At 42.1% G+C, this 26,592-nt stretch overlaps 1 protein-coding gene across 1 annotated transcript; it reads left to right on the top strand.

The window, feature by feature from the left end:
• The first annotated feature begins 2,218 nt into the window (after nucleotides 1-2,218).
• MEP1A (meprin A subunit alpha) lies at nucleotides 2,219-25,438 on the top strand. Its single transcript, XM_006201931.4, has 14 exons — nucleotides 2,219-2,287; nucleotides 2,374-2,398; nucleotides 2,487-2,537; nucleotides 3,765-3,805; nucleotides 4,303-4,378; nucleotides 6,444-6,561; nucleotides 9,943-10,118; nucleotides 13,082-13,303; nucleotides 13,929-14,078; nucleotides 16,858-17,073; nucleotides 18,554-19,027; nucleotides 19,756-19,929; nucleotides 20,885-21,161; nucleotides 24,729-25,438. The coding sequence occupies exons 1-14, from the start codon at nucleotides 2,219-2,221 to the stop codon at nucleotides 24,883-24,885; spliced, it is 2,226 nt and encodes a 741-aa protein (XP_006201993.2). The 3' UTR covers nucleotides 24,886-25,438.
• The last annotated feature ends 1,154 nt before the right edge of the window (nucleotides 25,439-26,592 follow it).

Genomic DNA, 26,592 nt, shown 5'->3' with positions numbered 1-26,592 from the left:
ATAGCTCAGGAAGGCCCTGCTGTCTGCCTCTGCAAATGCTTTTCTGACAAGAAACTGGGACTGGCTCACCTGCCTGGGCAGTAAGTCTGAGATGAAGACGTGCAGACTCCAGGCCTCAAGGAATGCTCTGATACCAAAGATCCTTAAACCTTGTGCATGCAAGAGTGGGAGAGGGTGTGAATAGATGTGGTACTGTGCTGGGACAGGCAGAGCCCAGAGTGCATGCCTCTTTCCAACACTGCATCCAGTGACACAGTGCTGGTAGCTTGCAATCGACCCCAGAGGGAATATTTACACCCTGGAAATCAGCCAACACTCACATTAGGGCTTGCTTTTTCAGAGAGCTTGTTGTTAAACATTTGTGCCTAACTGAATATATCCCATGTTTTTTTTTCTTTTAGTATAAGTACATTTTCCAGTCCTTTACTATTACAAAAATATGCTGCAGTGAGTATACTATATGCGCTTTGTGTATGTATGTGTGAGGGACTTCAGAGTTGATACCTGGAAGTGAGATTTCTAGCTCATCAACTATGCACATTTCAACTTCTTAGATGGTGCTGAAGTGCTGTCCCACCAGCAGAGTATAAGATTTGCTGTTTCCTCACGGTCTTGTCAACACTTGGTATTATCAATTTTCTTTATTTATATTAGTCTGATCTTGAGGTTACATTTCATTGTTACTTGAATTGATATTTTTCTGATTACTTGGGAGGTTGAAAAAAAATTTTATGTTCATTGGCCAATTGGATTTTATTTTTTGTGGATTTTGTGCTCATAATTTTTGCCCATTTTTCTCTTAGGTCATCTCTCTCTCTCTCTTTTCTTATTGATTTGTAGGAATTCCTTTATTAACCTGCCTAACTTACCCTTAATTCAGTTCTATACTGTATCCATATCTTCTTTCATCTGTGGCTTGTCTTTTAACTATGTTGTCTTTTGGCATAAAGAAGTTTAAATTTTGATATAGTCAAATTTATTATAATTTCCATGGATTTTTTTCTTGTTTAAGTAACACTTCAAGGTTAAAGGCAGTTTCCTGTATTTTCATTTTCAAAGTTGAGATTTTCACATTTACATCTTTAATCCAGCCAGAGTTTATTTTTGTGAATAGTGTCACAATTTAATTTTTCCCTCATACGGAAATGCTATTGTCGCAACATCATTATGGAAAAGACCAAAGTTTCCCTATCGATTTTTTGGTTCGTCTTGTATATAAACTCTCCTTATTTGCTTGCATCTGTCTTGATAACACTCTCCATTCCATTCTATAGACCCATTGTTCTTTTGTTGTTTTTTTTTTTTGACAATATCACACTCTTTCCCATAACTCTATAAAAATTCTTTATATTCTGTTAGATCCACGCCTTTCTCCTTGTTCTTCCTTTTCAGAATTTTCTCACCTATTTTTGGAGGTTTCCTCCTTCATGTGAATTTCAGAAAGAGTTTGTCAGTTTCTCAAATTCCACAAAAAAGCCTGTTAATATTTTTATCGGAATAACATTGAATTTGTAAACCAATATCCAAATAATGACCATCTTTATTATGCTGAGTCTTCCTATTCCTGAATATTTCATACATATATAAATATATATGTATAAAGCAACAGGGATATCCTGTATAGCACAGGGAATTATAGCCATTGTTTTTTAATTACTTTTAATAGAGCATAACCTATAAAAATACTCTGTACTATTCTGTACACCTGAAACTAATATAATATTATAAATCAACTACACTTCAATAAAAACAAAAAAACAAAACAAATATACAAACAACAACAAAAAATATATGTATCTGTGTGTATAGTTAGATCTTATATTCCTCCATAACTGCTTTGTAACATTTACATATAACTCTAATTCATTTTCATTAGATTTAAGTACTTTATAATCATTTTACAGATTATTTTTATTCCTATTGCAAAATGGATCTTTTATCTGTTATGTGGACAGTTGTTCCTCGCGTATAGGAATGTCATTTATTTTTATGTGCTGCTCTTGATAATTAACTTTTCCAAACTTTTCCCTGGTCTCTAAAACTTGAGCTTTCCTGTTAAACCTAGTATCTGTCCTCAAATGGGGCAAAGACATTTTCTTTGATGAATTCAGTGCTACAGAACATATTGTCAGGGATCAAAGTTTCTAACGTGACAGCCTGGGCAAGGTCCAAGTATTTATCACAAGGTGTCTTCGCTAAAATCTGTTCACTTGCAACCATGATTTGGACGAGATTCCCTTGCATTCTCCCTCTCATCTTGTTTTTTGCCCACATAGCAGCTGTGTCGGTAAGTAGCATTTTACTCTTCAGGGTATTAAGAAATATTAATTGCAGTCTACATTATCCATTTTCTGTATATCTATTTCCTTTCAGATTAAGCATCTTTCTAAAGGAAATGGTAAGAATTAACTGAAATGCATAGAGTGTTTCTGAACTTTCTTTCGTTCGGCAAGACTCATAACAATCTTCCTTCCCACGTTTAACAGAACACGATGGAGATTTTGATGAACAGAAGGATATTTCAGAAATCAATTTAGGTGGGTGAAATTCCTGCATTATTAATGGCTTGGGAGAGTTTAAAATCCTGTGATAGAATTGCTGAAAACTCTTATCTTCAATCTGGTGATTCTGCCTGGAAGTAGTTCATGTTTTATAGAAAAGAATGCTTGTCAAACATGAGGGTTGTAATAAGTGACATTCTTTTAAATGCCTATCGTTTTCCCACAGGGGTCTTCCCTTTTAAGGATCGTACATTCAGAAAGTCTGAGACCAGAATCAAGGGCTACCATCAGGGAGAAAGTACATTCTGCTAAGCTCCTGGAAGCAGATGTTTGCAGTTTTGAATAGATCTACCCATATTTGCCTGTTCTTCTTTATTATAAAGGCAGTACATTCAGCTTGGCTTTGCCATTGATTTTTTTCCCCCCATGGGGAAGAACAAAATCAACCCAGTTAACTAGAGTTGGGAAGAAGGATGGTATAATAGCGGAAAGGGCCCTGGGTGGGAAGTCAGGAGTGCTACAGCTCACTCAGCTGCTGACCACCCAGGACCTCACGTCCTGTCTCAGGACGTCCCATTTTGACCACCACAGGGTGAGAGGTTTTGAGCCGATGACCAAAAAGATTCCTTCCAACCCTTACTTTTAAGATTCTTGGACAATGTTTCTTTTTCTTCATTGATGTATAGTTGATTTACACCATTATATTAGTTTCAGGGTACAACACAGAGATTCAATATTTTTATGGATAATATTCCATTTATAGTTATTGTAAATTATTGACTATATTCCCTGTGCTGTACAATATATCCTTGTAGCTTATTTATTTTATACACAGTAGTTTGTACCTCTTAATCCCCCACCCCTATCTTGCCCCCCTTCCCACCCCCTTCTCTCTCCCCACTGGTGACCATTGATTTGTTCTCTGTATCTGTGAGTATGTTTCTGTTTTGTTATATTCCCTAGTTCGTTTTATTTTTTAGATTCTACCTATAAGCAATAACATAGAGCCTTTGTCTGACTTATATCACTAAACAGAATACCCTCTAGGTTTCTTGTTCCAAAAAATAAAACAGAGGATGTGACAATACATGATATTTATTGGCTATTTGCTATTAGAAGGAATTTTTGCATTGTTTCAAAAAGAGTTTCACCACATAAAAATTAACAACTAAAATTTTACAATGGAAAAGATTCATTTTATTATGTGAGATGCCTTTTAGTAATTCTCATTCAAGTATTTCTGTTCTTAAAATCCATGTCTAGCTGCAGGCTTGGACCTCTTTCAAGGGGACATCCTCCTGCGGGTGAGTGCCTGCCAGTGACACAGAAACTGTCCCCAGGACTGGCTGTATCATAGGATTGAGCCTCTGCTCTGTGTCCAGCCCTGGGAGGGCAACTGTGGAGGAGAAGAAAAAAATCTCATTGATAATTGGTACCATGTGGTTACTGGTAACAAAAACAGACTAAAACATTGGCAAACAGTACAGAAAAGTCTACAATGATGAAATTGCTTATCCATCCAATTTTCTTAATAAGTGATGTATGAGAGAGATGGAAATTGGCCACCATATTTTAAGTGGCTCTTTCAGTTTCAAGGAGTTGTAGGTCTCCTTTAGTTGGTTCTCAATGATTTCTCTAAATTTTCCAAATGGTCTATAATGCACTTCTATCGTTTTTACAATCAGAAGACAAATGCTACTGAACTGTCTGGATTGTGTGATGTTGTTTGTGGTGTGAGAGTTTAGAGAAGGAGGAGGCTAGGGAGACAGCCGTCCAGTCACTTTTGCCTTTGTTCCTACAGAATCCCAGAAATGGCCTGAGAGACCCCAACACCACGTGGAAGTTCCCCATCCCTTACATTCTGGCCGACAACCTGGGTAATATTCACTGATGCTCATTAGGAGCTTTGAGTTGAACTCTTCTCCCTTCCCTTTCCTCCTGACTGTCAGCTTCAGACTTGGAGTAACCCAACGTATAAGAGGGTGTTTCCAAGACGATTCTTTATCTCACGGCATGAATGGCATGACATTACATCGAAGCCAGTGCTGCTTAACCAGTCTGAGATCAGAGTACCAAGTAATAATTTTTAAAATGCAAAACACACTAACATAAGACCAGACACAACACAAGGAACAAAAGTGAAACATGATCTGACATCATAGCAATGAAACGTTTGATCCAGGGTTAAGGAGAACCAGTGGTTTCCAAAACTAACACAATTGCCCAAGACAGAGCCATGTGAAACTTGCCACATCAGGGCAGGATGAAGAAGTAGGAAGTAAGAAACAACGAAGCAAAAGCTAAGCTCCTCTCTCTCAAGGAGCTAACAGTGTGCTGAGTGGAGCCGACCACCCACATGAAGACAACACACAAAGCGTCATGCGTGGCTTTCAGAGGATGTGTGCTCAGGGCTGGCTTCACGGTGAAGAAGGAGGCTTCGAATGGGCTTTACCTGCACTTCCCTCCTTTGCAGTGATGTCAAGACAGCCTTTGCAAAGTTATTACAGAGTTGCTTAATTCCCCTTTGACAGTCTCCTCAGGTGTGGGGAAAGCAGAAGAGACGTGGTTTTAAAATGAACTGCTCTCAGCAGTTCCACCATTTGGCTTGAAGATAACAAAAGCAACACAATCTGAGAGACAGCATGACTTTAGTGTCATCAAACTTTTTTTCTGATATGTTTGTGACAACCAAGCTGTCTTGGGTACACATCTTTAAGTTATAGATGTTACTAAGTGAGGCCAGGTAAAAGTCCAGGAAAATGCTCCCACAGGTTTAATGCATGCTCTTATTGTTGCCGTGTGTTTCCACAGTTAATTAACTGATTACTCCAATGACTTTCTTTAATGTCCTTAGTATGATTTTATGACATCTGAGTTGTGGAATATCCAACTTGGGAGTTGATTAAATGAAATTAGGGGCAGAAAAATATGAGATAAGTACTTGGTAAATGACCAAGAATGATAAACTCTTTGAGAGAATGCACAAAATCAAGTTTGCAAGGAATATAATTTTATATAACTCAGCTTAATTTTTGACTTAGAGATCTACCTCCAATGAGTTGATGAGATAAACACACACACACACACACACACACGCACGCACACGCACACACACACACACACACACACAGAGTAAAACACCATCTTTGCTCCTCCGGAATATGTTTCTTCCCCACCCCATCCTTGTCTTATGCAATATCCAGGTATGTGCATGTGCTGTTTGGGGAAGGGAATGACATTTGATCTTTGTTCACTGATCCACACGGGTTGACCCTAGATATCTTTTATTCTTGCCCCTTCAGGTCCATAAGACTTCTGCTGCTTTGGTTCCAAACCTGAGTTACAGAAATCTTTTCTAAGGCTGTCTGCAGAGCCGCCTGTCTATCCTTGCCATGGCTCAGGGGTCCTGCAGGGAAGCAGCATAAAATATTACCTGTACTTCTTATGCTTCCAGAACCCACAAACCTCTCTAAGCTCTGCTCTCTTTGTCCAGCAGGAGGGGTGTCTTTTTAGATTGGGGTAAGGAACCCCATTCTCACTGCTTCCCTCCAAGATGCTTTATCTATTTATCCATTTGTCTTCTGCTCTGCCGTGTGGCTCTCCTGAGGCAATGTACTCAGAATTTCTGCTTAAATGGGGGGAAAGGAAAGGGAGAAAGTGGGGAAGTTATTTTAGGATTTTGTTCAACCACATGTACATAAGTGTATGCTTATTTTGTAGATGTATTTAATTTATGTATTTAAAGTATGCACCCAGTATTTATATCCATAAGTAATTTTTCAGATTTAGTTTTCAAAGAATCTATTTACTACCAAAAAAATCTATAATGGACCTCTGTGGATTTCATGTGGTGGCATGATTTTCTATGTTTCTATGTTATAAATTATCCAAGATCTAGATAAGGTTCATTGATACTTTAAAAAATTTTTTTTTTTTCTGCAGCGCTGAATGCCAAAGGAGCCATTCTCTATGCCTTTGAAATGTTTCGCCTCAAGTCTTGTGTGGATTTCAAGCCCTATGAAGGAGAGAGCTCATATATCATCTTTCAGAAGTTTGACGGGTTAGTACGAAGTTTCACAGAGCGCGAAAACCATACATCTCTTGATTTATAAAAAGTGTCACATCTCTTTCAAAGGCTAAAAGAAGAAATTGGAAAGAAACCAAAAGCAAAATCAAACCTTTCACTGTGACTTTGTAAAACTGCATCACATTTTCTATATGCTGTGTGAAGAATGAGTTGTTTGGATACCTCTGGGTCCTGGGGAGACTCATCTCAATTCTTTTCCTGGTTTGAGGTCATGTTTTAAATTATAGTTTTTTTTTAAAGTCAGGTTTATTAAAGCATAAATTGCATCCTTTTTAAAGGCACTGTTTTAAATTTTAGTACTCTTTTGGCTGGACCTCTTTGAAAAGTTCTAGATGTAAGTCTGCTTTTCATAGTTACTTAATTCTAAGAAGTAAGTGATATATGAAGAAAGAAGAGCTTTGTCTTCTGTGGTGTTTCTGTTATCCGGTCTGGACTAGATGAAGTTGGAAAGCAAAGCCATCATCTGCCAGGACTCTGTAGGTTTGTGTCTTCAAGACCCACCTGGAGGTCTCCACACTGCATTTCCCGTCGCTGTCACTAGATGTTGCCTGGATTCAGTTGTTTAGTTCTGAAGGTGGGGATTTTGTTAATTATGGATGGAGAACAGAGGTACAAAAGGAAGTTACTACGTGATTTAGTCTCTTAAGAAACAAGTACACATATTTTCAAAACAGAAGCAGACTCACAGACATAGAAAACAAACTTAGGGTTACCAAAGGGGAAAGGGGGTGGGAGGAGGGATAAATTAAGAGTTTGGGATTAACAGATACACACGACCATATATAAAATAGGTAAACAACAAGGGTTTACTGTATAGCACAAGGAACTATATTCAATATCTTGTAATAACCTTTTTTGAAATAGAATATATATATATGTATAATGAAATCACTTTGCTGTACACCTAAATCTAACACAATATTGTAAGTCAACTGGACTTCAATTTAAGAAAAAGATCAGTGGTTACCAATGGTTTGAGGAGGAAGGAGGAAGGGAGGGATGAAATACGATTTTTAGGGCAGTGAAACTGTTCTGCGTGATACTGTAATGGTGGATATATGACATTATGCATTTATCAAAACCCCTACTGCTGTACAACACAAAGTGTGCATTTTATGTAAACTATGGACTTTAGTTCATGTATCATTATTGGTTCAGTTATAACAAATATACTACATTAATGCAACGTATTAGTAATAGGGGAATCTGGGGGGTGGAAACGGAGTATATGGTCTTCTCCATACTGTATGTTCAATTGTCTATAAATCTAAAACTATCCTAAAAAAATCTATTAATTAAAAAAGAGTAAAAATAAATAAGTATGAAAAAAATCAGTAAAAATAATGAAATTCTGATACTACTTGGATACAAGTTAATACCTTACTTTCCTGAGTACTTGTTCATTCTTTTTTTTTAATCGAAGTATAGCCAATTTACAATGTTGTGTGAATTTCTGGTGTGTAGTGGTTCATTTATATATGTATATGTGTATATATATATATATACACACACACACACCTTTTCATATTCTTTTTACTATAGATTACTACAAGGTGCTTGAATATAGTTCCCTGTGCTATACAGTAGGACCTTGTCATTTATCTGTTTTATATATATTCATTCTTTTATTTATAAAAATTACGAGCACCTATTATGTACCAAGAAGATGCTAGTCTGTGGGTACAAAGAAGCCTGAGATGCACTCTTAGATCTCACAAGTTTCCCAGTTGTCAGGAGAGGGTGGGAGTGTAATAACAAGTGAATAGTTGTCATGCACTAAGGTGAGTGTCACAGGCTCTGGGGGACTGAATTAGGACCTCTACCCGTCGTGTGAAGTGACACGACCAGCTGAGTGGTAGAGGTGAAGAAGGGAGAAGGATGGCAAGGCAGAGGAGAGGGAAGGATGAATGGGGGGGTGTGGGGGGAGAGAGGTAACACCAGAGTCTGGGGGCTCACTGCCTATGGCCAGAAGCTGCCTCTCTTACCTTTAAGTTAGAGGAGAGGAAAAGGGAGGCAGACGTCAAGGGACTGGTCCAGAGTGCCCCAAGCCCTTGAGAGTCCTAGTCCTCTGAATCTGGAGCTTAGCTGGCCTTTTTCAGAAAGACAAAGTCAAAGATTCACAGAGTGCTGAAGTGATGGTATTTTGCAACTTACACCTTTCTGTTAGGGGAGAGATGTTTTTAAAAAAAAAGATAAATAATATTTCCTCTAGATAATGGATATTTTGCAAAGTAAACTCTGATCTGGTCATGAAATACTATTGTCAGAGAGGCAAGGTGATCATGGTGATGTTTGCTCAACTCAGTCCATTTACTAAAGGTCATTGAATTGTACACTTGAAATTGGTGACAGTATGTAAATTATACCTTAATAAAATGGTTAGAAAATAATTAAGATCCATCCTAGTGTAGAAATCAAGTCTGTTAGCATTTGAATGTAGGTGACCTTAGCTGTTTGGGAACACAATGGCAGGTAATTCAATGCGATTGTCACCAAGTAACTTGCCATCTGTTGACAGCAGTTAAGACTATTGCTAAATTTCTGTTGAGCATTGGTTGGAGTATAGATCCCTGTCTTCAATGTAAAGCAGATAAAGAGACAATTTGCGTAAAGCTTCTGATTTGCTAATAGCGGTGGGAAATCAGATTTATGAGAAGAGACAAAAATGATTGGGAAAAAGAGGGAAAGAGCGTGCACAGGAGGAATTTAGAGGATCTGCCAGCAGTGCCTGAGTCCGCTGATTTCTGAGCAAAGTTATGGGTCCCTCTTGCCTGGAGCCCTTCAGACATCAGTTAGGCAGCCTGCTGCCTGCTGTCAAAATGCTGCAGATTGGGTTATAGCCAAAGAAGTAGACTTGATAAAACTTGCATTTTTAATGAGGTTCTTTTTCATGATCGTAAAATTTATACCTGCTCACTACAGGAAATTTGGAGAGTCATTTAAATACAAAGGAGAAAATTTAAATCAACCACAGCCACCACTCAGAAACAATTTAATATCGTGGTATAAAAGCAATAGTGTTACTCTTTGGAATGCCCCGTGGATTTGTATAGGTGAAGAAAAATGCCAATTTTTACTTCCTTTTAGCTGATGCACTATCAGGATTGATTTGCCTCTGAGTACGGACCACTTTCATAATGGACTGTTATTTTTAAAGCCTGCGTAATGTTCCCTCCAGGGAATGTTGCCTTTTTAACCAGTCCCCTACGTTGAACCATTAGCTCATGAGGATGCTAATTTATCATTTCTTTCTAAAAATCAAACCTAACTTCCTTCAAGTTTGTGTTCTAGAATCTTATGAATTACAGTCTCTGAAGGATTGTCTAGGAGAAAATTTCTCTCTTGTCTTTAAAGGTGCTGGTCTGAGGTTGGCAACCTCCACGTGGGACAGAACCTTTCCATTGGCGAGGGATGTGACTATAAGGCCATCATTGAACATGAGATCCTGCACGCTTTGGGGTTCTACCATGAGCAGTCGAGGACGGACCGGGATGATTATGTGAACATCTGGTGGGATGAAATTCTTCCAGGTGTGTATGAACCCAGGGTGGTTGTGTGGGGTTTGCTATTATCTTTCTCATGTGCTCAGACCAACCCTGGGATGACCAGGAGGAACCCATGTGTGAATGGGGGCTTCACCTTCTCCAGGAGGAGCTCAGAACATGACCTCTCCTGTGGGCTGTGCTGGTCTGCTTGTGGCCAATCCCAGATATGGGTCTCAGGAAATGGTGACTGTTAGGTAACTCACTGTGGGCTTAACTGAAAGTTAATCAGAAGATTTTGCTTTGTTTCAGTGTTTTGTTGAAAATCCATCTCAAATTCTATTTTCCTGTCTGAGTGAGTAAAATGAATTAGATCTCTGAGGATGTCAGGGTCCTTTCACTGGATGTGAAATCTGTGGTGACATGAGGTTTAGCTGACTGTATGATGATCCTAAGACATAAACAAGATTTTTTGGTGCTTTACTAAATCAACGATAGGTGTTTAAAAACAAAACAACAGCAGCAAAAAAAAAAAAAACCCAAACAAAAAACCCCCCAAAACCGCCAAACTTCTAATCTGAAATTGGACCCCTTATTGTGTCAATTCTAGCCAATAGTTTGAGTTCTGGTTAATTAAAATTTACAAGTCTTTCGCCTTTCTAAGCATCTTTTTCCTTCTGCCGCCAGCCCATACTTTGCAAAGGTCAACACAGTTTTATTTCATGTCACACGTTATTATGCAGTTACTCTAACAATTCTGATGTCCTTTAGTTTCGTTAGATTTCCTTCGATACTACCTGCCTTAATCATTTCAGACAACTAGGCAGAGTGCTTTTGAGGACACAAAAACACTATTAGCCCACAATTTCCCTATATGGGGACGGGTAGGAAGTCAATGCTGTGTTTCTGAAAAGACCTGGTTTTTAGTTAGGAATTAGTTCACGAAGTAGAAAAGCATTATTTTTGGCAACAATAGGTGAGTGAAACGTGAATGTATTCGAAGTGCCTTAACTATGACCACACAGTTTTCATGAGGCAAATCATTGTCTTGTAATTATCTGTTTTATTTGGATCCCAGTTTCATGGATGAGTTCATTTCTTGCAGTGCATCTCCAAGAATTTTAGGGACTTGGAGGGTGGATCAGTGATTCCTCCAGGAGGCAGGGGTACAGGTGGCTAATTCTATCAAAATCACCTCTGGGGCTTCTCAGTCTGTACCTCTCCATCTGAGCCTCTCTATTCTGATATTTCTTGACTGTGGAGTGCTGGCGGGAAGAGGAAACCCTCTGGTTTGTAAATTCTTAATAGAGGATTGGCATCCCACACAGACACTTCTAGCCACCCTACCATTCAACCCCTGAGCTAGAGACCAAAGAATATTCTTCATTGCCTCCCAGTCCAATCTAAAGAAGTTCTAGAGCGTATTCAACCCAGACATGAGATGACAGACTGAAAATAAAGTATTTGTCTCCCAGGGGTAATTGCATTATGGATCTGTGTAGAGGGGGGAGAGTGCAGGTCACAGGTCAAAGGACCAAATCGCTGCTTGGGATGCTCAGGGCACTGTTAGACTTTGCATTTGCCTAGAGGCCTGAGTTTCTTACTTTCTCATGCTCATACTTAACTCTGCTGAAAATTACACGAGGATGCAGAAAACTTTCACGTTTTTAAATCTTGCTCAGTGCTTTTAGGACGGTTTTAGGCCAAATGAGGTCCCCTTCCTCAGAGGGAGCCTGAGTGTTTGCCAGGGTAATTTGCAGACTTGCTCCACGTGGAGCGTGGATTACTCAATGTGTTTGTTCACCTCCTGTCTGTTTTCATCAGGTGTAATTCCATAAATCTAAATTGCCTGCAGTCACTGGAGAACTCTTCTCAAATCGAATCCAATTAAGATCATAAACAAGGACAGTCTTATTGCTCAGGGTGATTTATGACTTTTATTGCATCTCATCTGCAGTTGATGACAATCTTATTATTTAACCTCAGCATACTCTACTGGCAATATAGTTCTCTGTCCAAATCCATCTCTGTTCCTTAAGTCAGGATTGTGTTTTCTGGATCTGTTCCCTTCCATTAAGGAAAAAAAAATAAAAATAAAAAACTGAGGTCCAGTGGGGGTCTGCAGACCACAGCCCTTGGGCCATATCTGTTTGCTTTTGTAAATAAAGTTTTATAGGGACACAGCCATGTCCCTTTGTTGACATATTGCCTATGGCTGATCTCGTACTGTAACCACTAATCTCATCAAAAATAGTTTCCTTTTTATATTTTGAAAGGAAAGTCAGTTTTCTTCCTAGTTTATTTTTCTCTCCATGGAGGCTATTTCTGGATCAGGAGAATTTGAACCTTGATTGACAGGATTCCACTTTCTTGCCAGCTGCTAACCTTTCTGTCTGCCTCTCAGATCTCTTGTTCCTAACCTGTGGGAGAGCTGGCCAGGTACAACTCTGGGTGGATGAGGGACTTGGCTGTTAGCAAGATGTATCAATCCTGAATGTTTTCCTGAATTCAAAAATTCCTTTTCCTGCTGTTTGGAATACCTGCCTTCACTTCAATATTTTATCTTCTCTTTCTTAAAGCCTTGTACACACACACACACACACACACACACACACACTTATTTATTTATATGTATAAAAAATTGATTTAAATATATATTTAATAATATGCATTTTATATTTACATTATATTTACATTACAATATATGTTATAGATACATATTTAGTATTAATTATACCATCTACTTTTAATATTCATTATAATAATTTTATATACTATAATATAATGTATTAATATATCACAATATTATTAGTGAATATTAATTAATATATATAAATTTCATATACATTGTGCAAATTATAAAATATGTTAAATACTTATATATTTAAATCAAAGATGCATTATTCTGCTCCCTCCTTTATTTTTTGGTCTCTGCTTGAGTATCTAGTCAAAGAGGGTAGGATGGGGAAATGACATGAATGAACAGGACCTGTGGACTCTCTCCCTGACAGGTTACCAGCACAACTTTAACACCTACACTGACAACATCATCACTGACCTCAACACACCATATGATTACGAGTCTCTGATGCACTACCAGCCTTTCTCATTTAACAAGAATGACAGCATCCCTACCATCACGGCCAAGATCCCTGAGTTTAACTCCATCATTGGGCAGCGCCTGGATTTCAGTGCCGTCGATCTGGAGAGGCTGAACCGAATGTACAATTGCAGTGAGTCCCCACCTCACAGGATGGTTATGAAAATCAGTTATGTGGTTGTGCTTTATAAAGTGAAAATATTGGACCAATGTAAGGAGCTGTAATTGTCCAACTTCTTTTGCTTCCTTTTAAAAGGTGCTTCATTCCTAAAGCTCAAGGTAGTTATAGGCTTGGAAGCAGTTTGTATCTTGCAAAATTCTTTGCCCTGGTTAGTGGTTTCTAGAGTAATCCAGTGCTTGAGATGAGATGTTTTCTAACATGGCTCCACTAGTCTTCAGAGACAGTCTTTAATTCTGCTTAATATGTAAGTAGAGAAGGTCTGCTGAGAACAAAGCCCAGCATTATAGGTACGTCATTCTTGACCTAAAGGACTTCATCATTGGCATTCATAGCAAAGCACGATGATCAGCCTTTTTATCATCTGACTCTGTGAGGTGAGCAGGGCTGCAACTACGTTGGTGTGTTCTATGATCTGACGGATGATGGTAGGGTTTGCATTTGAGGAAAAAAATCAAGACAATGAAAAGCTCATGATCCTGCTGTACCTAAACAATGAGGTCTTAGTAGCCTAAGACATTAGGTATTTGAAATAAGATGCCTTACATTTTTAACCAGGTGACAAAAATATCATTTGCAGCCACAACTCACACCTTTTTGGACCACTGTGCTTTTGAGAAGGCAAACATCTGTGGAATGATTCAGAGTACCAGAGATGATGCTGACTGGGTCCATGAGGACAGCACTCAGCCCGGACAAGGGGATCACACCTTGGTGGGACAATGCACAGGTCAGTGAAGACAGAAAGGAAACACATTGAACACGCTGGGGTGGTTCCCCAGGTTCAGTGGGTGATGGCAGCTAGCATGTTTTGCCTCAGTTGGAATGTTAGTTATCAAGCCTGGAACTCTGAACGAGGATGAAAACCATTTCTCATATCTTTATATTCAACTCAATAAAAAGCGTGCAAAAGAAAGATGCTTTTAAGCGATGACAAAACTGATATGGACACATGGTTGATAAGATATGACTTTGTAAATCAGAGTAACGTCTCTTGAGCAGTGCCCTCCAACCGAACTATAGTGAGCACCACGTATGTCATGTCAAATTTTCTAACAGTCACATAAAAAGAGAAAGAAAGAAACAAACAAACAAAAGAAACAAGGGAAATTCTCTTTAATAATATATTTTATTTAACCCAATATGTCTAAAATATTAACATTTCAATGTGTAATCCACATAAAGACTATTAATGAGATACTGCAGGCTCTTTTATACTAGGTATGTGAGATCTGGTGTGTATTTATTTTTTCCTTGCAGCACATCTCACTTTGAACTGGCCACAATTCAAGTGCTTGACCGCCATTTGTGTTTGGTAGCCGCCATATTGGATAGCATAGCTTCAGATCATTCCCATGTATGGTTCATGCAGGGTAAAAAGCCATCAAGTTGGGGAGACCTTGAAATCTGGCTCCAGCACTTGTTAATTGTGACCACAGGAAGTTGTTTTGTTGTGGTGGTTTTTTAAGTCTTTGTGTCTGTAAGCCTCTCTGACCATCAAGCTGCTGGTACTTCAGGGTGAGCACGGAAGGAGATAAGGCATGTAAAGCCTTCAGCTACAGACCCGCAGCTTCACTCTATTTTTTCCCCATCTTCCCTTTCTCTCCAGAGGTTCCATTTACTTGTCATTTCTATTTTAACATCCTTTTATTATGTGCTTCTCATTGAAATCAAGTCTACCCTATTTGGAAGCAAGTGGGGTTATAGATTACAACTACCCTTCAAAGACTGGACTGTTAGGACGTCCCTGAGTCCATGCCCACGTGAGAGTTGGTTACAGTTCCTTCATGAAAGGGACCCGGCTTATCGCCCACACGCCAGGCCACCAGGGAGAATGTCAGAGGCTGTAAGCCATTGCCAATCTTCCTCCAGCCTTGACCAAGGGTGAAAGTCTCGGTCATATGTCAGATTATTAAGCATATCATCTCCAGTGTCCAAAGGTGATCTCAGCCTGAAGTTCTCTCTACATTTCCATTATAGCCTCTAATCTAATCTCTCCTGTGAGCTTGCTGCTGGGCTGATGTACAAGTTCCAGGTAAACAGAAAGGTAATCCCCATGTGAAAGGAGTCTGCTGGAAGAATATTCTAGCACTTTAGTAGGAAAGGACTGCAGCCCAGAAGTGTCTAGAACGCTTGATCAGCATCACTTGAGCAGCCGCTATGCTTCTTCCCCAGGAGGCACTGGCTGGGCCCGTGTTTCCTGTGCTAGAGTGCGCGGCACCATTCAGGTAGATGCAGAGACGCAAAGAGCTCGAAGGATAGAGGCCACTTCCTGAGAGGTGCACGAACACCCAGTTCGTGGCAGCGCCAGGTCAAGAATTCAGGTCTCCTTCCTCCCCGGCCCGCATTGTTAGACTTCCATGTCACAATTCCTACTACCCCTGGTGGAATTCCTGAGCAAGGACCACCCAGAGACCTTCTTAGCTGTCTTGAGCTCTTGTTTGCCTTAACCCAAGCACTCCATAATCCCTAATGCAGAGATCTTAGGCGAGTATAGTTCAAGTGTTGAGAAGAACAAAAAATATAATTTTCGCTGATGAAATATTAAAGCCTTTAGGATACTTTTCAGCTTTGTGGAGAGCCTACTTAAATATTGATGTTCGCTGCCGGTGGGGAAGGCACCTGCCCCGTGCACGGAGCGAGACGAGGCAGGGATCCGTCTGGTCAAAATACCGAGAACGGCGCCAGGTGCTCACTTCAGTTTTACTCAGTGAAATGCTTTGAGTGGAGCATTTGGCTGAGTGTGGGAGTCAGTTTAAGTGACTTTTTTATATGCAAGAATTGTTCATCACCCCTGACTTTGAAAAAGTGTCCTTCCTTTAGCCGCCTGCTTGTTTTGGGGGAGAGAGTTTTGAGATGGCTGAGCTGGGCAAACCCAACCTCTGCCATAAATGTCGATATTTTCCGCCCTCTTTTTTGGTGTTCTTCCAAAGCTTTCTTTATACTCAGGAGAAATCCTCACTTAGCCCCTAATATGCCTTGAATAGCCCTCTTTATGACTCAGTAAAGATCATTCTTTACCACTGATAACACATCCAGGCGTTAGACTAGAAACAGGTGAAATTGAACCCTTTTCATTGGGAGCAATTAAAATCCAGTTCCTAAAACTTTGAATCCCACAGTTTCTTATAGAACTGGGAAGCCAGCTCTTCTCCTTGGAATGAGTCTTTCCTTGAAACCATGAAGTTCATGAAGAAAACGGAACTCATCTCCTAGACATTAAATTCCATCAAACTTGGCTTCAAGCCTGCGTTTCCTCAAGCCAGAGGTATTCATTTCACAACCTCAGGAACAAAGCCAATCAGAAGAGGCGTGGGAGAGCCCTGGCTGTGGCCAGCGATTCTGTCCACGCAGACAGACAGGATATTTACTGACAACCAGCCTTCTGTTTATTTTCCCCAGAAGAGCCCTAGATAGTGACTCTTGCTCACCGTTTCGCTTTGCCTGGGCTGGCGGCAGCCCGGGGTGTGGGCAGCCAGAGATGGGACTTCGGGGTGCTGTCTCCCCAGGTGCCGGCTTCTACATGCACTTCAGCACCAGCTCGGGGGCAGCCGAGGAGGCAGCTCTACTGGAGTCACGGATCCTTTACCCAAAGAGGCGGCAGCAGTGCCTGCAGCTCTTCTATAAAATGACAGGAAGCCCTTTGGACAGGCTGGTCGTCTGGGTCCGCAGGGATGACAGCACGGGCAGCGTCCGCAAGCTGGTCAAGGTGAAGACCTTCCAAGGTATTAAGGGCATCGTGTGAGGACTGACTGGGCTTCACATCCGGGGTGTGCTCTTTCCCCACTCCTCCCCTTTCCCCTCCTCCCTCTCCCATCCCTCCTCCCCCGTCCACTCCCCCCCTCCTCTCCCACCTCTCCCTTCCTCTCCTCCCCCTCCCTCCTCTTCTACGTGCGTAATGCCTGGCATGTTTTAACCACTCAGTGGATGTTTTAACCACTTAGAAATTGAGGGCTCAGGTGAGGCTGAAATATACTATTGTAAGAGGCCAATCAGGGAGATAAAAAAGGGGGAAGCCAATCAGACTATAAAAATCCAGTTTTCACTAGAACTTTGGAGAAAGCCAGGACAGAAAAAGTGGGTGATTCAGGGGTGAAGACTGGAAGGTTAAAGGGAAGGAGAAATTGGTGCTGTGGAGAGAGGGTAGTTAGATAGTCGGCCTTATGTGTTTCTGCATCTGTTTCAGAAAACTGAATGATAAACTACAGTCACTTGAAACCTACCTGTGAAGTTGGTGGGAAGTAAGAGCCACTTATATCTATTAATTTCATCACTGTCATCGACATATTCCTAAATGGGACTTGATGTAGTTCTATCAGAGGGTCAGCATGAAAATCCTAAAATGCCAAGGCCACAGCTGGATGTGAGCGGGATCCAGCTAAAGCACCCGGGGTGCAGTGGCAAAGCAGGGGCAGGTCTCTGGGGAGCTCTGCGTCTCTCTGGCTGGGCAGTTTTCTCTTCCCAGACCCGTAAGCATCCCATGTTCTAGAATAACCCTCTCATTTTCTACTCCATCTCTTGATTCCAAATTCCCACTTCCAATTCAGTTTTCAGGAAAAAAAAAATCAAGACCTGATTTTTACTAGAATGTGGCTATCTGGATAGTGGTGATTCTATTTGAATTTTTTTTTTTAAAAAAAGAGGATGAATCCCCTACTTGGTGGAATTTCAGTGAATATGAGGAAAAGGGAAAAAAAAAAGGGTGTTTGGGAGTGAGCCAGCTTTGCATAGGGGAGATTCAGCTTGTCCTGTAAGTTATCGGTTACTTCAGAGTCTTCGATAAATCTCTCCAGCATGATGTCATAGGCTGGACCATAGGAAACTGCCAGTTTGTTCAGCTTTTGGCTTATCAAATGTCTGTTTTATGTGGTTCAGCCTAATGCTTGAGAATTCAGTGCTAAAATTAAGGAATGGGGATCATTTATACCATCAAATTCAGAGGAAACCCTAACCTGTGGAATTAAATAAAAATGGAAAACAAACTCATAATTAAGATTTTTTTGATAAATCATAGACTGTCTTTTTTTTTTTTAAGCTCTTTTCCCATACTAGATACGTGACTTTGGAAAAGTTCCTTAACGAGTTTCTAATAGTACCTATCTCGTGTGTTTGTTGTAAACAAACAAAGCCCACAGCACCAGGCTCAAGGTGAGTGCTCAGAAAATGTTGTCCACAGTGGTCACCGCCTTTATTCTCTGTCCTCAGGAGATTCTGACCAAAATTGGAAAATTGCCCATGTTACGCTCAGAGAGGAAAAGAAGTTTCGCTACCTTTTCCAGGGCACAAAAGGTGACCCCCAGAACTCACGTGGGGGCATTTACCTGGACGACATCACTCTGACCGAAACCCCATGCCCCACAGGGGTTTGGACGGTCCGGAATTTCTCCCAGGTCCTGCAGAACACGGCAAAAGGGGACAGGCTTCAGAGCCCTCGGTTCTACAATTCAGAAGGCTATGGTTTGGGGTTGACCTTATACCCTCACGGCAGAATGACCTCCGAGCGCTCAGGCTACTTGGGGCTTGCCTTCCACCTGTGCAGTGGAGAGAATGACGCTGTCCTGGAGTGGCCAGTGGAAAACAGACAGGTGGTCATGACAATACTCGACCAGGAACCCGATGTCATGAAGAGAATGTCCTCCAGCATGGTGTTCACTACCTCCAAGTCCCAGACATCTGCAGGTAGGTGTTTATAAGAACTTCCCCTCGACGTGGAAGGGCCAGAAGAGGTGATTCTCATCTGTGCAAGAGAGACTGGCTTTACCCTCACATCTCCTCCGTGGGCATGTCTACGGCATTGCCGTGGGGGAGCCTTAAGTTACACATTTCAATATCATCTCATTTTCTCCCTCCTTCCTGAATTCATCCAACAAGCATCTAGGAAGAGCTTGCAATGTTTCAAACTCTGTGCTAACTCCTTCGAAGACAAGCAAATCAGGCAGTCCCTGCTTCCCTGAGCTCTGTCCGAGGAGATGGGTCCTGCTAATCATTTATCAAATACTCAGAATTTGCTAGGCTCCGAGCAGAGCTAATGCACTGACTCCTAAAGTATTGCTGACTGTCGGTATGTCCAGGAAACAAACTTGCATCAATAAAGAAATGGGCAAAGTTTTTTTTTTTTTTAAAAAAAAAAAAGAAGAGACTTAAGCCTTAAAAGGAAGAAGCTATAGCCATCTCTTCCTTCATTGAGGAAGTCACTCAGTAGTGGACCACTGATCATTTGGAGCTGTGGTTCTCTGCTCTCCCCACTCCCAGTTCTGAGTTTTAATCCTCCCAGAGAGAGTAAATAACCCGATTTTTCCCAACATGTTTTTGTTCTGATTAACAAAGGTCTAGATACTCATTAAAGACACACTGGAAAGTGGAAAAGAAAGATGTAACGTGACTTTCTGTTACCTGTAACTTTGCAGCGATCAACGGCTCCGTCATCTGGGACAGGCCATCCACCGTGGGATCCTATCATAACAGCTGTGATTGTTTTAGAAGCATCGACTGGGGCTGGAGTGCTGTCATCTCCCACCAAATGCTGAAAAGGAGGAGTTTCCTTAAAAATGATGATCTTATCATGTTTGTGGACTTTGAAGGTATTTAGCTGGTTTTCCTAAATTAATAATCCTATATTCTGTGTGTTTGTTGATTTTACATAGATCTTTTTAAAGCATCTCATGGAAAGTGGGGATCTTTTGGGGGGATTAGGTTGAAAAAAAAAGATGCACTCTAAGAGCACCACGTTTTGCTCTGTTACTCAAGGATTCCCCTTGATTTTAAGTGTCCTCGGGAAAAACTACAATTTTTGTGTCATCTTTTTGTAAAATTTATCAGATGTGACAGTCTGCTGACTTCAGTTTAGTTTCAGTCAGCCTATCCATGCTCACTTTATGCTTATTTTTTCAAGTTAAATAAATAAAGATGTGATCAGGCTACTTTAGAAATAAAAATAGGGGAAAAGGATGAACTCTTGCCGTGCGCGGTAGCGGGTGGACCTGGAGGGTGTCACACTTAGTGAAGTAAGCCAGACAGAGAAGGACATCTATTGTATGCTTTTGACTTATCTGTGGAATCTAAAAAACAAAATAAAGGCATAAATGTAACAAAACAGACTTACAGATCCAGAGAACAAACTAGTGATTACCGGAGGGAGAAGGGGTGAGGAGCGAAATGAGGCCAGGGGATTAATAGGTACAAGCTACTATGCATGAAATAAATAAGTTACAAGGGCATGATATACAGCACAGGGGATCTAATCACTATTTATAATAACTTTGCAAGGAGTGCCATCTATAAAAATGTCAAATTGCTAGGTTGTTCATCTTAAAACTAATATTTTAAGTCAACTTTACGTCGATATAAATAAATACGTAAAATGGCTGGCATTATGAGAATCCAGTGCATATATTCAGAGCCACTTTTCCGTCCCACTGAAGGCGATGTCCGCGAGGGGCAGAGGCAGCCCAGGGAACGTTCTCCGGGTGTGGAAGTGAACTGTGGTCAGATATGAATCGTACGTCTTTCTCACCGCCCTTTGTCTGTTTCCTCCAGACATCACCCACCTTCACCAGACTGAGGTTCACGTTGAAGGCAGCAGGCTGACCCCCCAAGGCCTCGTTCTCCAAGACCAGGAGCAGCAGGTCTCGTCAGAGGGAGCCCGACCGGGCAGCCTGGGCCAGGGGCAGCCCAGCCGACAGAAGCGGTCGGTGGACAGCTCGGGCCCCTTGGAGGACCACAACTGGCCACAGTACTTCAGAGACCCGTGTGACCCGAACCCTTGCCAAAATGAAGGCACCTGTGTGAACGTGAAGGGGATGGCCAGCTGCAGGTAGGCGCGGTGGCCTGGGGGCTGCAGCTACGGGTCCGCAGAGGGGAGCCCCAGCTCTGCTCACCCTGCTGAGGGGCTCGCTTCTCAGGTCAGGGCAACTTCGCTCCTCAAAGCCATGCCCCAAATCGGTGGGCGGAGCAGGGGTCCTGCCAGGGCAGAGGAGTCCCAGTCTCCTGTCTCTTGACTTTTACCCCTTTCTCACTCTGGGGCGTTGTCAGCAACATCTTAAATATTGTTGAAATTTCAAAGTCCACCGCAGGGCTCAAAAATGACCCAGAGCTGGGTAGGGAGGGGTGTCGGTAGTAGCTCAGTGGTAGAGCACATGTTTAGCATGCAGGAGGTCCTGGGTTCAATCCCCAGTACCTCCATTCAAAAATAAATTAAGTAAATAAACCTAATTACCTCACCACAACCCTCCCCCAAAATGACCCAGAGATTTTAGCTTCTAGGATTCACCAGCGTGAGACACAGAACCAAGCTTAAATCTTCCCTGACAGCAGCTGTTATCATTGCTTTAGTTACTATTATTATGTCTAGTGTCTGTTCGTGCTGTTGTACTATTATTGTAGTTACGTTTTCAGTAACAGTAGTAAGAATACCTGATATTGGGGGACTGCTTGCTACGTGTCACGTGCTCCCCCGAGCAGTGCACATGCGTGATCTGAACTATTCCTCAGAGCCACCCCGTGACATAATGGTCCTTCTTATCCCCGTTTAGTGCATGAGGAAGTTGAAGCTTGGATAATTTAAGTCATTTGTCTCAAATTACCCAGATGGTAAATGCTAAAGCTGGGACTTGCCTCCAGGTCTGTCTGTCTGTCTGTCTGTGCAGTTTGCTATATTTAATAGTTCTTTTCATAATGTTTGTCATTTGCATAAACTATTTCATAAAAGGATGTAGACCCATCAGTTTCACTTGACAGAATAGTAGCAGATGTGGGAACCCATCTGCTTGGTTCAAAACATCTACATTTCTTCTCTCTTCTTTATGCTCTCTACTTTGTTTCTTTTTTGTTAACTTTTATTTTTAAATACCGTTAGACTTACAGATACGTTGCAGAAGTACTGCAGAGTTTCCCATGCCCTAAAGTCAACATCTTATATAACCAGAGTACAATCAGCAAAGCCAAGAAATGAACATTAATGAAACTGAATACTGTTCACAATAGTATTAACTAAACCGCACACCTTGTTCGGATGTCCCCAGCTTTTCCACCAACGTCCTTTTTCTGTTCCAGGATCCAATTCGGGAGCCCACGTTCCATTTAGTTTTCATGTCTCCTTAGCTCCCACAATCTGGAACAGGTCCTTTGTCTTGTCTCTTGTGACCTTGACACTTTGGAAGAGTACTGGTTGGTTATTTTGTAAGTTGTTCCTCAACTGGGATGTTGTCTCATGATGATATTGAAGTTGTACGTTGGGGGCAAGAAGGGCCAAGGTGTGATGTGCCTTTCTCAGTGCGTCACGGGAGGGTTACCTGATGTCAAGGCGTATTACTACCGGTGATGTTAACCTTGATCATCTGGCCAAGAGGGTGCTCCCCAGGCCTCCGTGCTGAAAAGTTACCATTCCTCACTCTGTAATTAACATGCATCTTGGCAGAGGGCAGAGATCTTCAGAGACCACGCGGATGTCCTGCCTTTCCTCAAATCAACACCCACTAATCTTAGCCTCCATTTGTGGGTCCTGCTACAACAACCCCCACTGTCATATTCTCATGGTGATTTTCTATTTCCTCCGCTCCCTCCATGTTCATTAAGTAAAATTCTTCCGTAAAGCATAAGCGTCCCGCCTCCCCATTCATTTATCCATGCAATTGTTTGTTTATACAACTGAGGACCCATAAACATTTATCTTACCCTATGGGCTATATTTCAACAATGCTCTTGTTACCCTCTTGCTCATATTGTTCTAGCTTTGGCCTCAGGGAGCCCTTCCAGACTGGCTCCTGTACCCTTTCAACATGCACCCATCCTTCCATGAACAGGATCTTACTGTCTGGCCACTGGATGCTCCGGCTCCCCTTCCTGCCCCAGAGCTGGAACCAATTACTCTTTCCAAAGCTCTGGCTCCTTGTATTGGAGGATGCCCACCTACCTTGTTTCCTGAAGGATCCACAGCCCTGAGTCAGCACCTCTTTGCTGATAGGTCCTTGGGTGCCAGGTTTCCAGGTGTGCCCTGACTGGCTTCATCCTTCTCGGAGCAGGAAAGCCAGGGCTTTCTCCACGTGTATCTGTCTCTGCTCAGCCAAGTCATTCCTCCCCCACAAACCTGCAGCTTGGTCTGTGGGAGGAGGCCCTCTAAGTCAACACTAGAGAATGTAATTCAAGTGTATTGGGAGGAGACTGAGCAAGAAAAAAATGGAACAAACTCACTGGTTTTTAAGAATTCATTTCCTAGGCTAGAGATGAGGCCTTTAAAGGGAAAATAATTCCAGGATTAATCAAAGGCAGCCTTGATTTCTGGTGGCCTCATTCTGCTCTGTGAGTCAACTTTGTGATTAGAAATGTTGCTTGAAACACAGGGTAGAACTGTTACCACAATGGAAGGGATGAAACCCTACCTCTAATGCCTTGGTTCTGAGTTGATCTTTATATCAAATAACATTAAAAAAAAAAAAACCCAAGGTGTGGCCATTACATGCCTGCTGTGTGTCGAACGCTGTGATGGTACAACGTTTTCACTATTGGATGTGAACTGCAGGGCAGCCTGAGAGGCGGGTAGCGATACGCTCACCTGCCCTAACATTTCTTGTTTTTTTGGAGGGAGAACACATTCCAGTGTATCTCATTTTATTTCTACCTCCAAGTAATACATGTAACAAAAAAAAATTGATTCACTGAAATGCATGTTACAAAAAAAAATTTTTCTGAAATAACTTCCAGCGGTTTTTCAGATAAATCACACTCCCTAACACAGTCTCGAAGCCTTTATGATCTGCTTCATCAGGTCTGTCCAGTCTCATCGTGGGCTTTCCTGCCCTTGCTCTTTTCACATCAGCTCCTTCGTCTTTCTTCTCTTCCTTGGATGCTGAGCTCCTCAAGGCTGTTGTGCATTTTGCTCCTTGAGGTTGTTTTCCTTTGCCCTTCACTGCCCTAATATTTTAATTGAAACTGTCTGGAAGTTTTCAGCTCCAGTGAATGCACAGAGTCAGGCGTTCTATCTGGAGAACTTCCCTGTAGCTCACAGTCTGAGCCAGTGTCAGGCAGCACAGTCGTGTCCCAAACCCTCCCCCTGAACTTTGCACGTGGCCCAGATTACTGGGCCTGGAGACAGACCTCCGGGGATCAGACTTCAAGTGTGAGACACTTACTAACTGTGTGACCTTGAGCAAATTATCTGACCTTTCTGTGAAACGCAAATGGTAAGAATGGCCTGGTACTAAGCACCACTTCAAAGGGTTGTTACAGGATTAAATTATTGACTCATATAAAGCACCCTGAAGGAGGCCAGGCGTGTGTGAGTAACCGCTAGGTGTTCGCTGCCATTACTGCTGTGTTGGTCTTGTGGCCTGGCGGCTCTTGGGGCTCGGGTGGTTCCCACAGCCCCTGTGTCCCGTCCCCCTAGGTGCGTCTCCGGGCACGCCTTCTTCTACACTGGAGAGCGATGTCAGGCCATGCAGGTGCACGGCGGCGTCCTGGGCGTGCTCATCAGCGGCGCGGCCACCACGGTCTTGTTGACCTTCACCGTCATCTCCGTCCTTTGCCAAAGGCCAAGGCAGTGATGCCCGCTGACGTCAGCCGGACCGCAGACGCGCCTCCTCCACCCAGACCATCCCTTCTCTTCTGGTGCTCAGTGCAGTCTGGGGCGGCTTTTAGCCGCCTTGCTTGGCCTCCAGCCTCCCGTGTGACCCTTATGGTTTCTCTGCCCTCCTCCCACATGGTTCTGTCACCCTGCTCTGGGCTCCAGATGTCTCTAGTGTGTGACACTCATGACACTGAATTGTAAATCCCTTGTTTAATAGACTGCCTTTCCTGTAGACTATAGGCTCCCTGTGGGCGGATCCTCATTTACCACATTAGCCCGATGCCTGGGAGCCTGCCTGGCCTGGCACATGTGGTCATTCAGTGAAAATGAACGAATGAACTGGTAATTGAATGAATAGCTAAGATATAGAAACTAATTTCTACTGCAGGTGAGATACATACAATGAAACACGTATGTCATTTGTATTAGAATCAAATACTCAAATGCTTCTTTTCCATCCAGCACAATAGTGTTATTATTCTTTCAGGCTCTTGTGTATTAAAGAATTTCAAGTTCACATTCCTCCTGACAGCGGCATTGGCTTTCTTCCTCTGATTCTAAGGAAAAGTCTTTAATAAATTCAATAAATATTTCATCAGTACCTTCGAGGTGTCCAGAATTGTATATGAATATGTGTGTGTGTGTGTGTGTGTGTGTGGAGGGAGAGAGTTGTCCAAAAGCTATTTCTCAGGTCTTTTTAAGTTTTAAAGTACATTTTGGACACCGTGTATGCACAAAATTATTATATTAACAAACTGAAAATAGCAGGGTGAAGAGAATGTAAAAGAAGTATTTGTAGACACACTTTCTTTCTAGGATTTCTAAGAAGAGAAAATTACCAGAGGCAAGAAAGTTCCAAGACAGATCAAGTGGAAAGGAATGTGGAGGGTCCCATCCCCAGTCAGCACAAGCCCCACGAAGAGCTGCACCAGAAGTTTACTAGAAGAAGATGCGTCAAGGAGCCGGAGTGGTCCAGGCGCTACGTAACCAGCTTCCCAAGTACGTGTTTCACGGCCATTCTGGGAACAAACGTGAGGGGTTAGGAAGAGTCCCTTGAATGCAAAGGCGTGAGAAGAGTTTGTAGCAAGTGCAACCCCCGCGCCCTGGCACTGACTCTCCTGCCTGGGGTGCGTTAGCTTCCCCTGAAGGGTCGGTAAAAACACAAATCAGAGGCACCACCCCCAGAATTTCTGATTCAGTAGATCTGGGGTGGGGTCCAAGAATTTGCACTTTCAGCAGGTTCCCAGGAGATGCTGATGCTGAGAACTGCTGCATTAGGGGACAGAAAAGAGGCCTGGACATCAGGCTCCCTGGCCGCAGGCTTGGACGAGCCATCTCCCTTGCTCTGCAGTTTTAGTAAATTCATGTATGCTCTGGGTCTTAGCTCACTCGTCTGTCAAATGCAAGTCATAGTTAATATCTCCTCGAACCCCACCTTGACACTTACAGAGTCTCACGGTAATAAAGCAAGATAATGAGTAAGAGAGTAGTTTCAAATTAAAAATATACACCAAGAGGACTGTTTAATTTTCAGAGTGGATGGGAAGCTAGCCAGCCACCCACCAGTCTTCTCTCTCCCAAGACCAAACTGGAAATAACCTCCAGCTTTGCTCCTCCACGTGCTTCCCAGCCCTGCAAATTCACAACTGACTTTACTCTGAGGCCCGGAGAAGGCGTTCCCTTC

The sequence above is a fragment of the Vicugna pacos genome, chromosome 20 (genome assembly GCF_048564905.1).
Source record: "Vicugna pacos chromosome 20, VicPac4, whole genome shotgun sequence".
In the NCBI taxonomy this organism is placed as follows: Eukaryota; Metazoa; Chordata; class Mammalia; order Artiodactyla; family Camelidae; genus Vicugna; species Vicugna pacos.
Note: the sequence above shows the minus strand (reverse complement) of the source record. Positions and strands in the feature narration are given on the sequence as shown.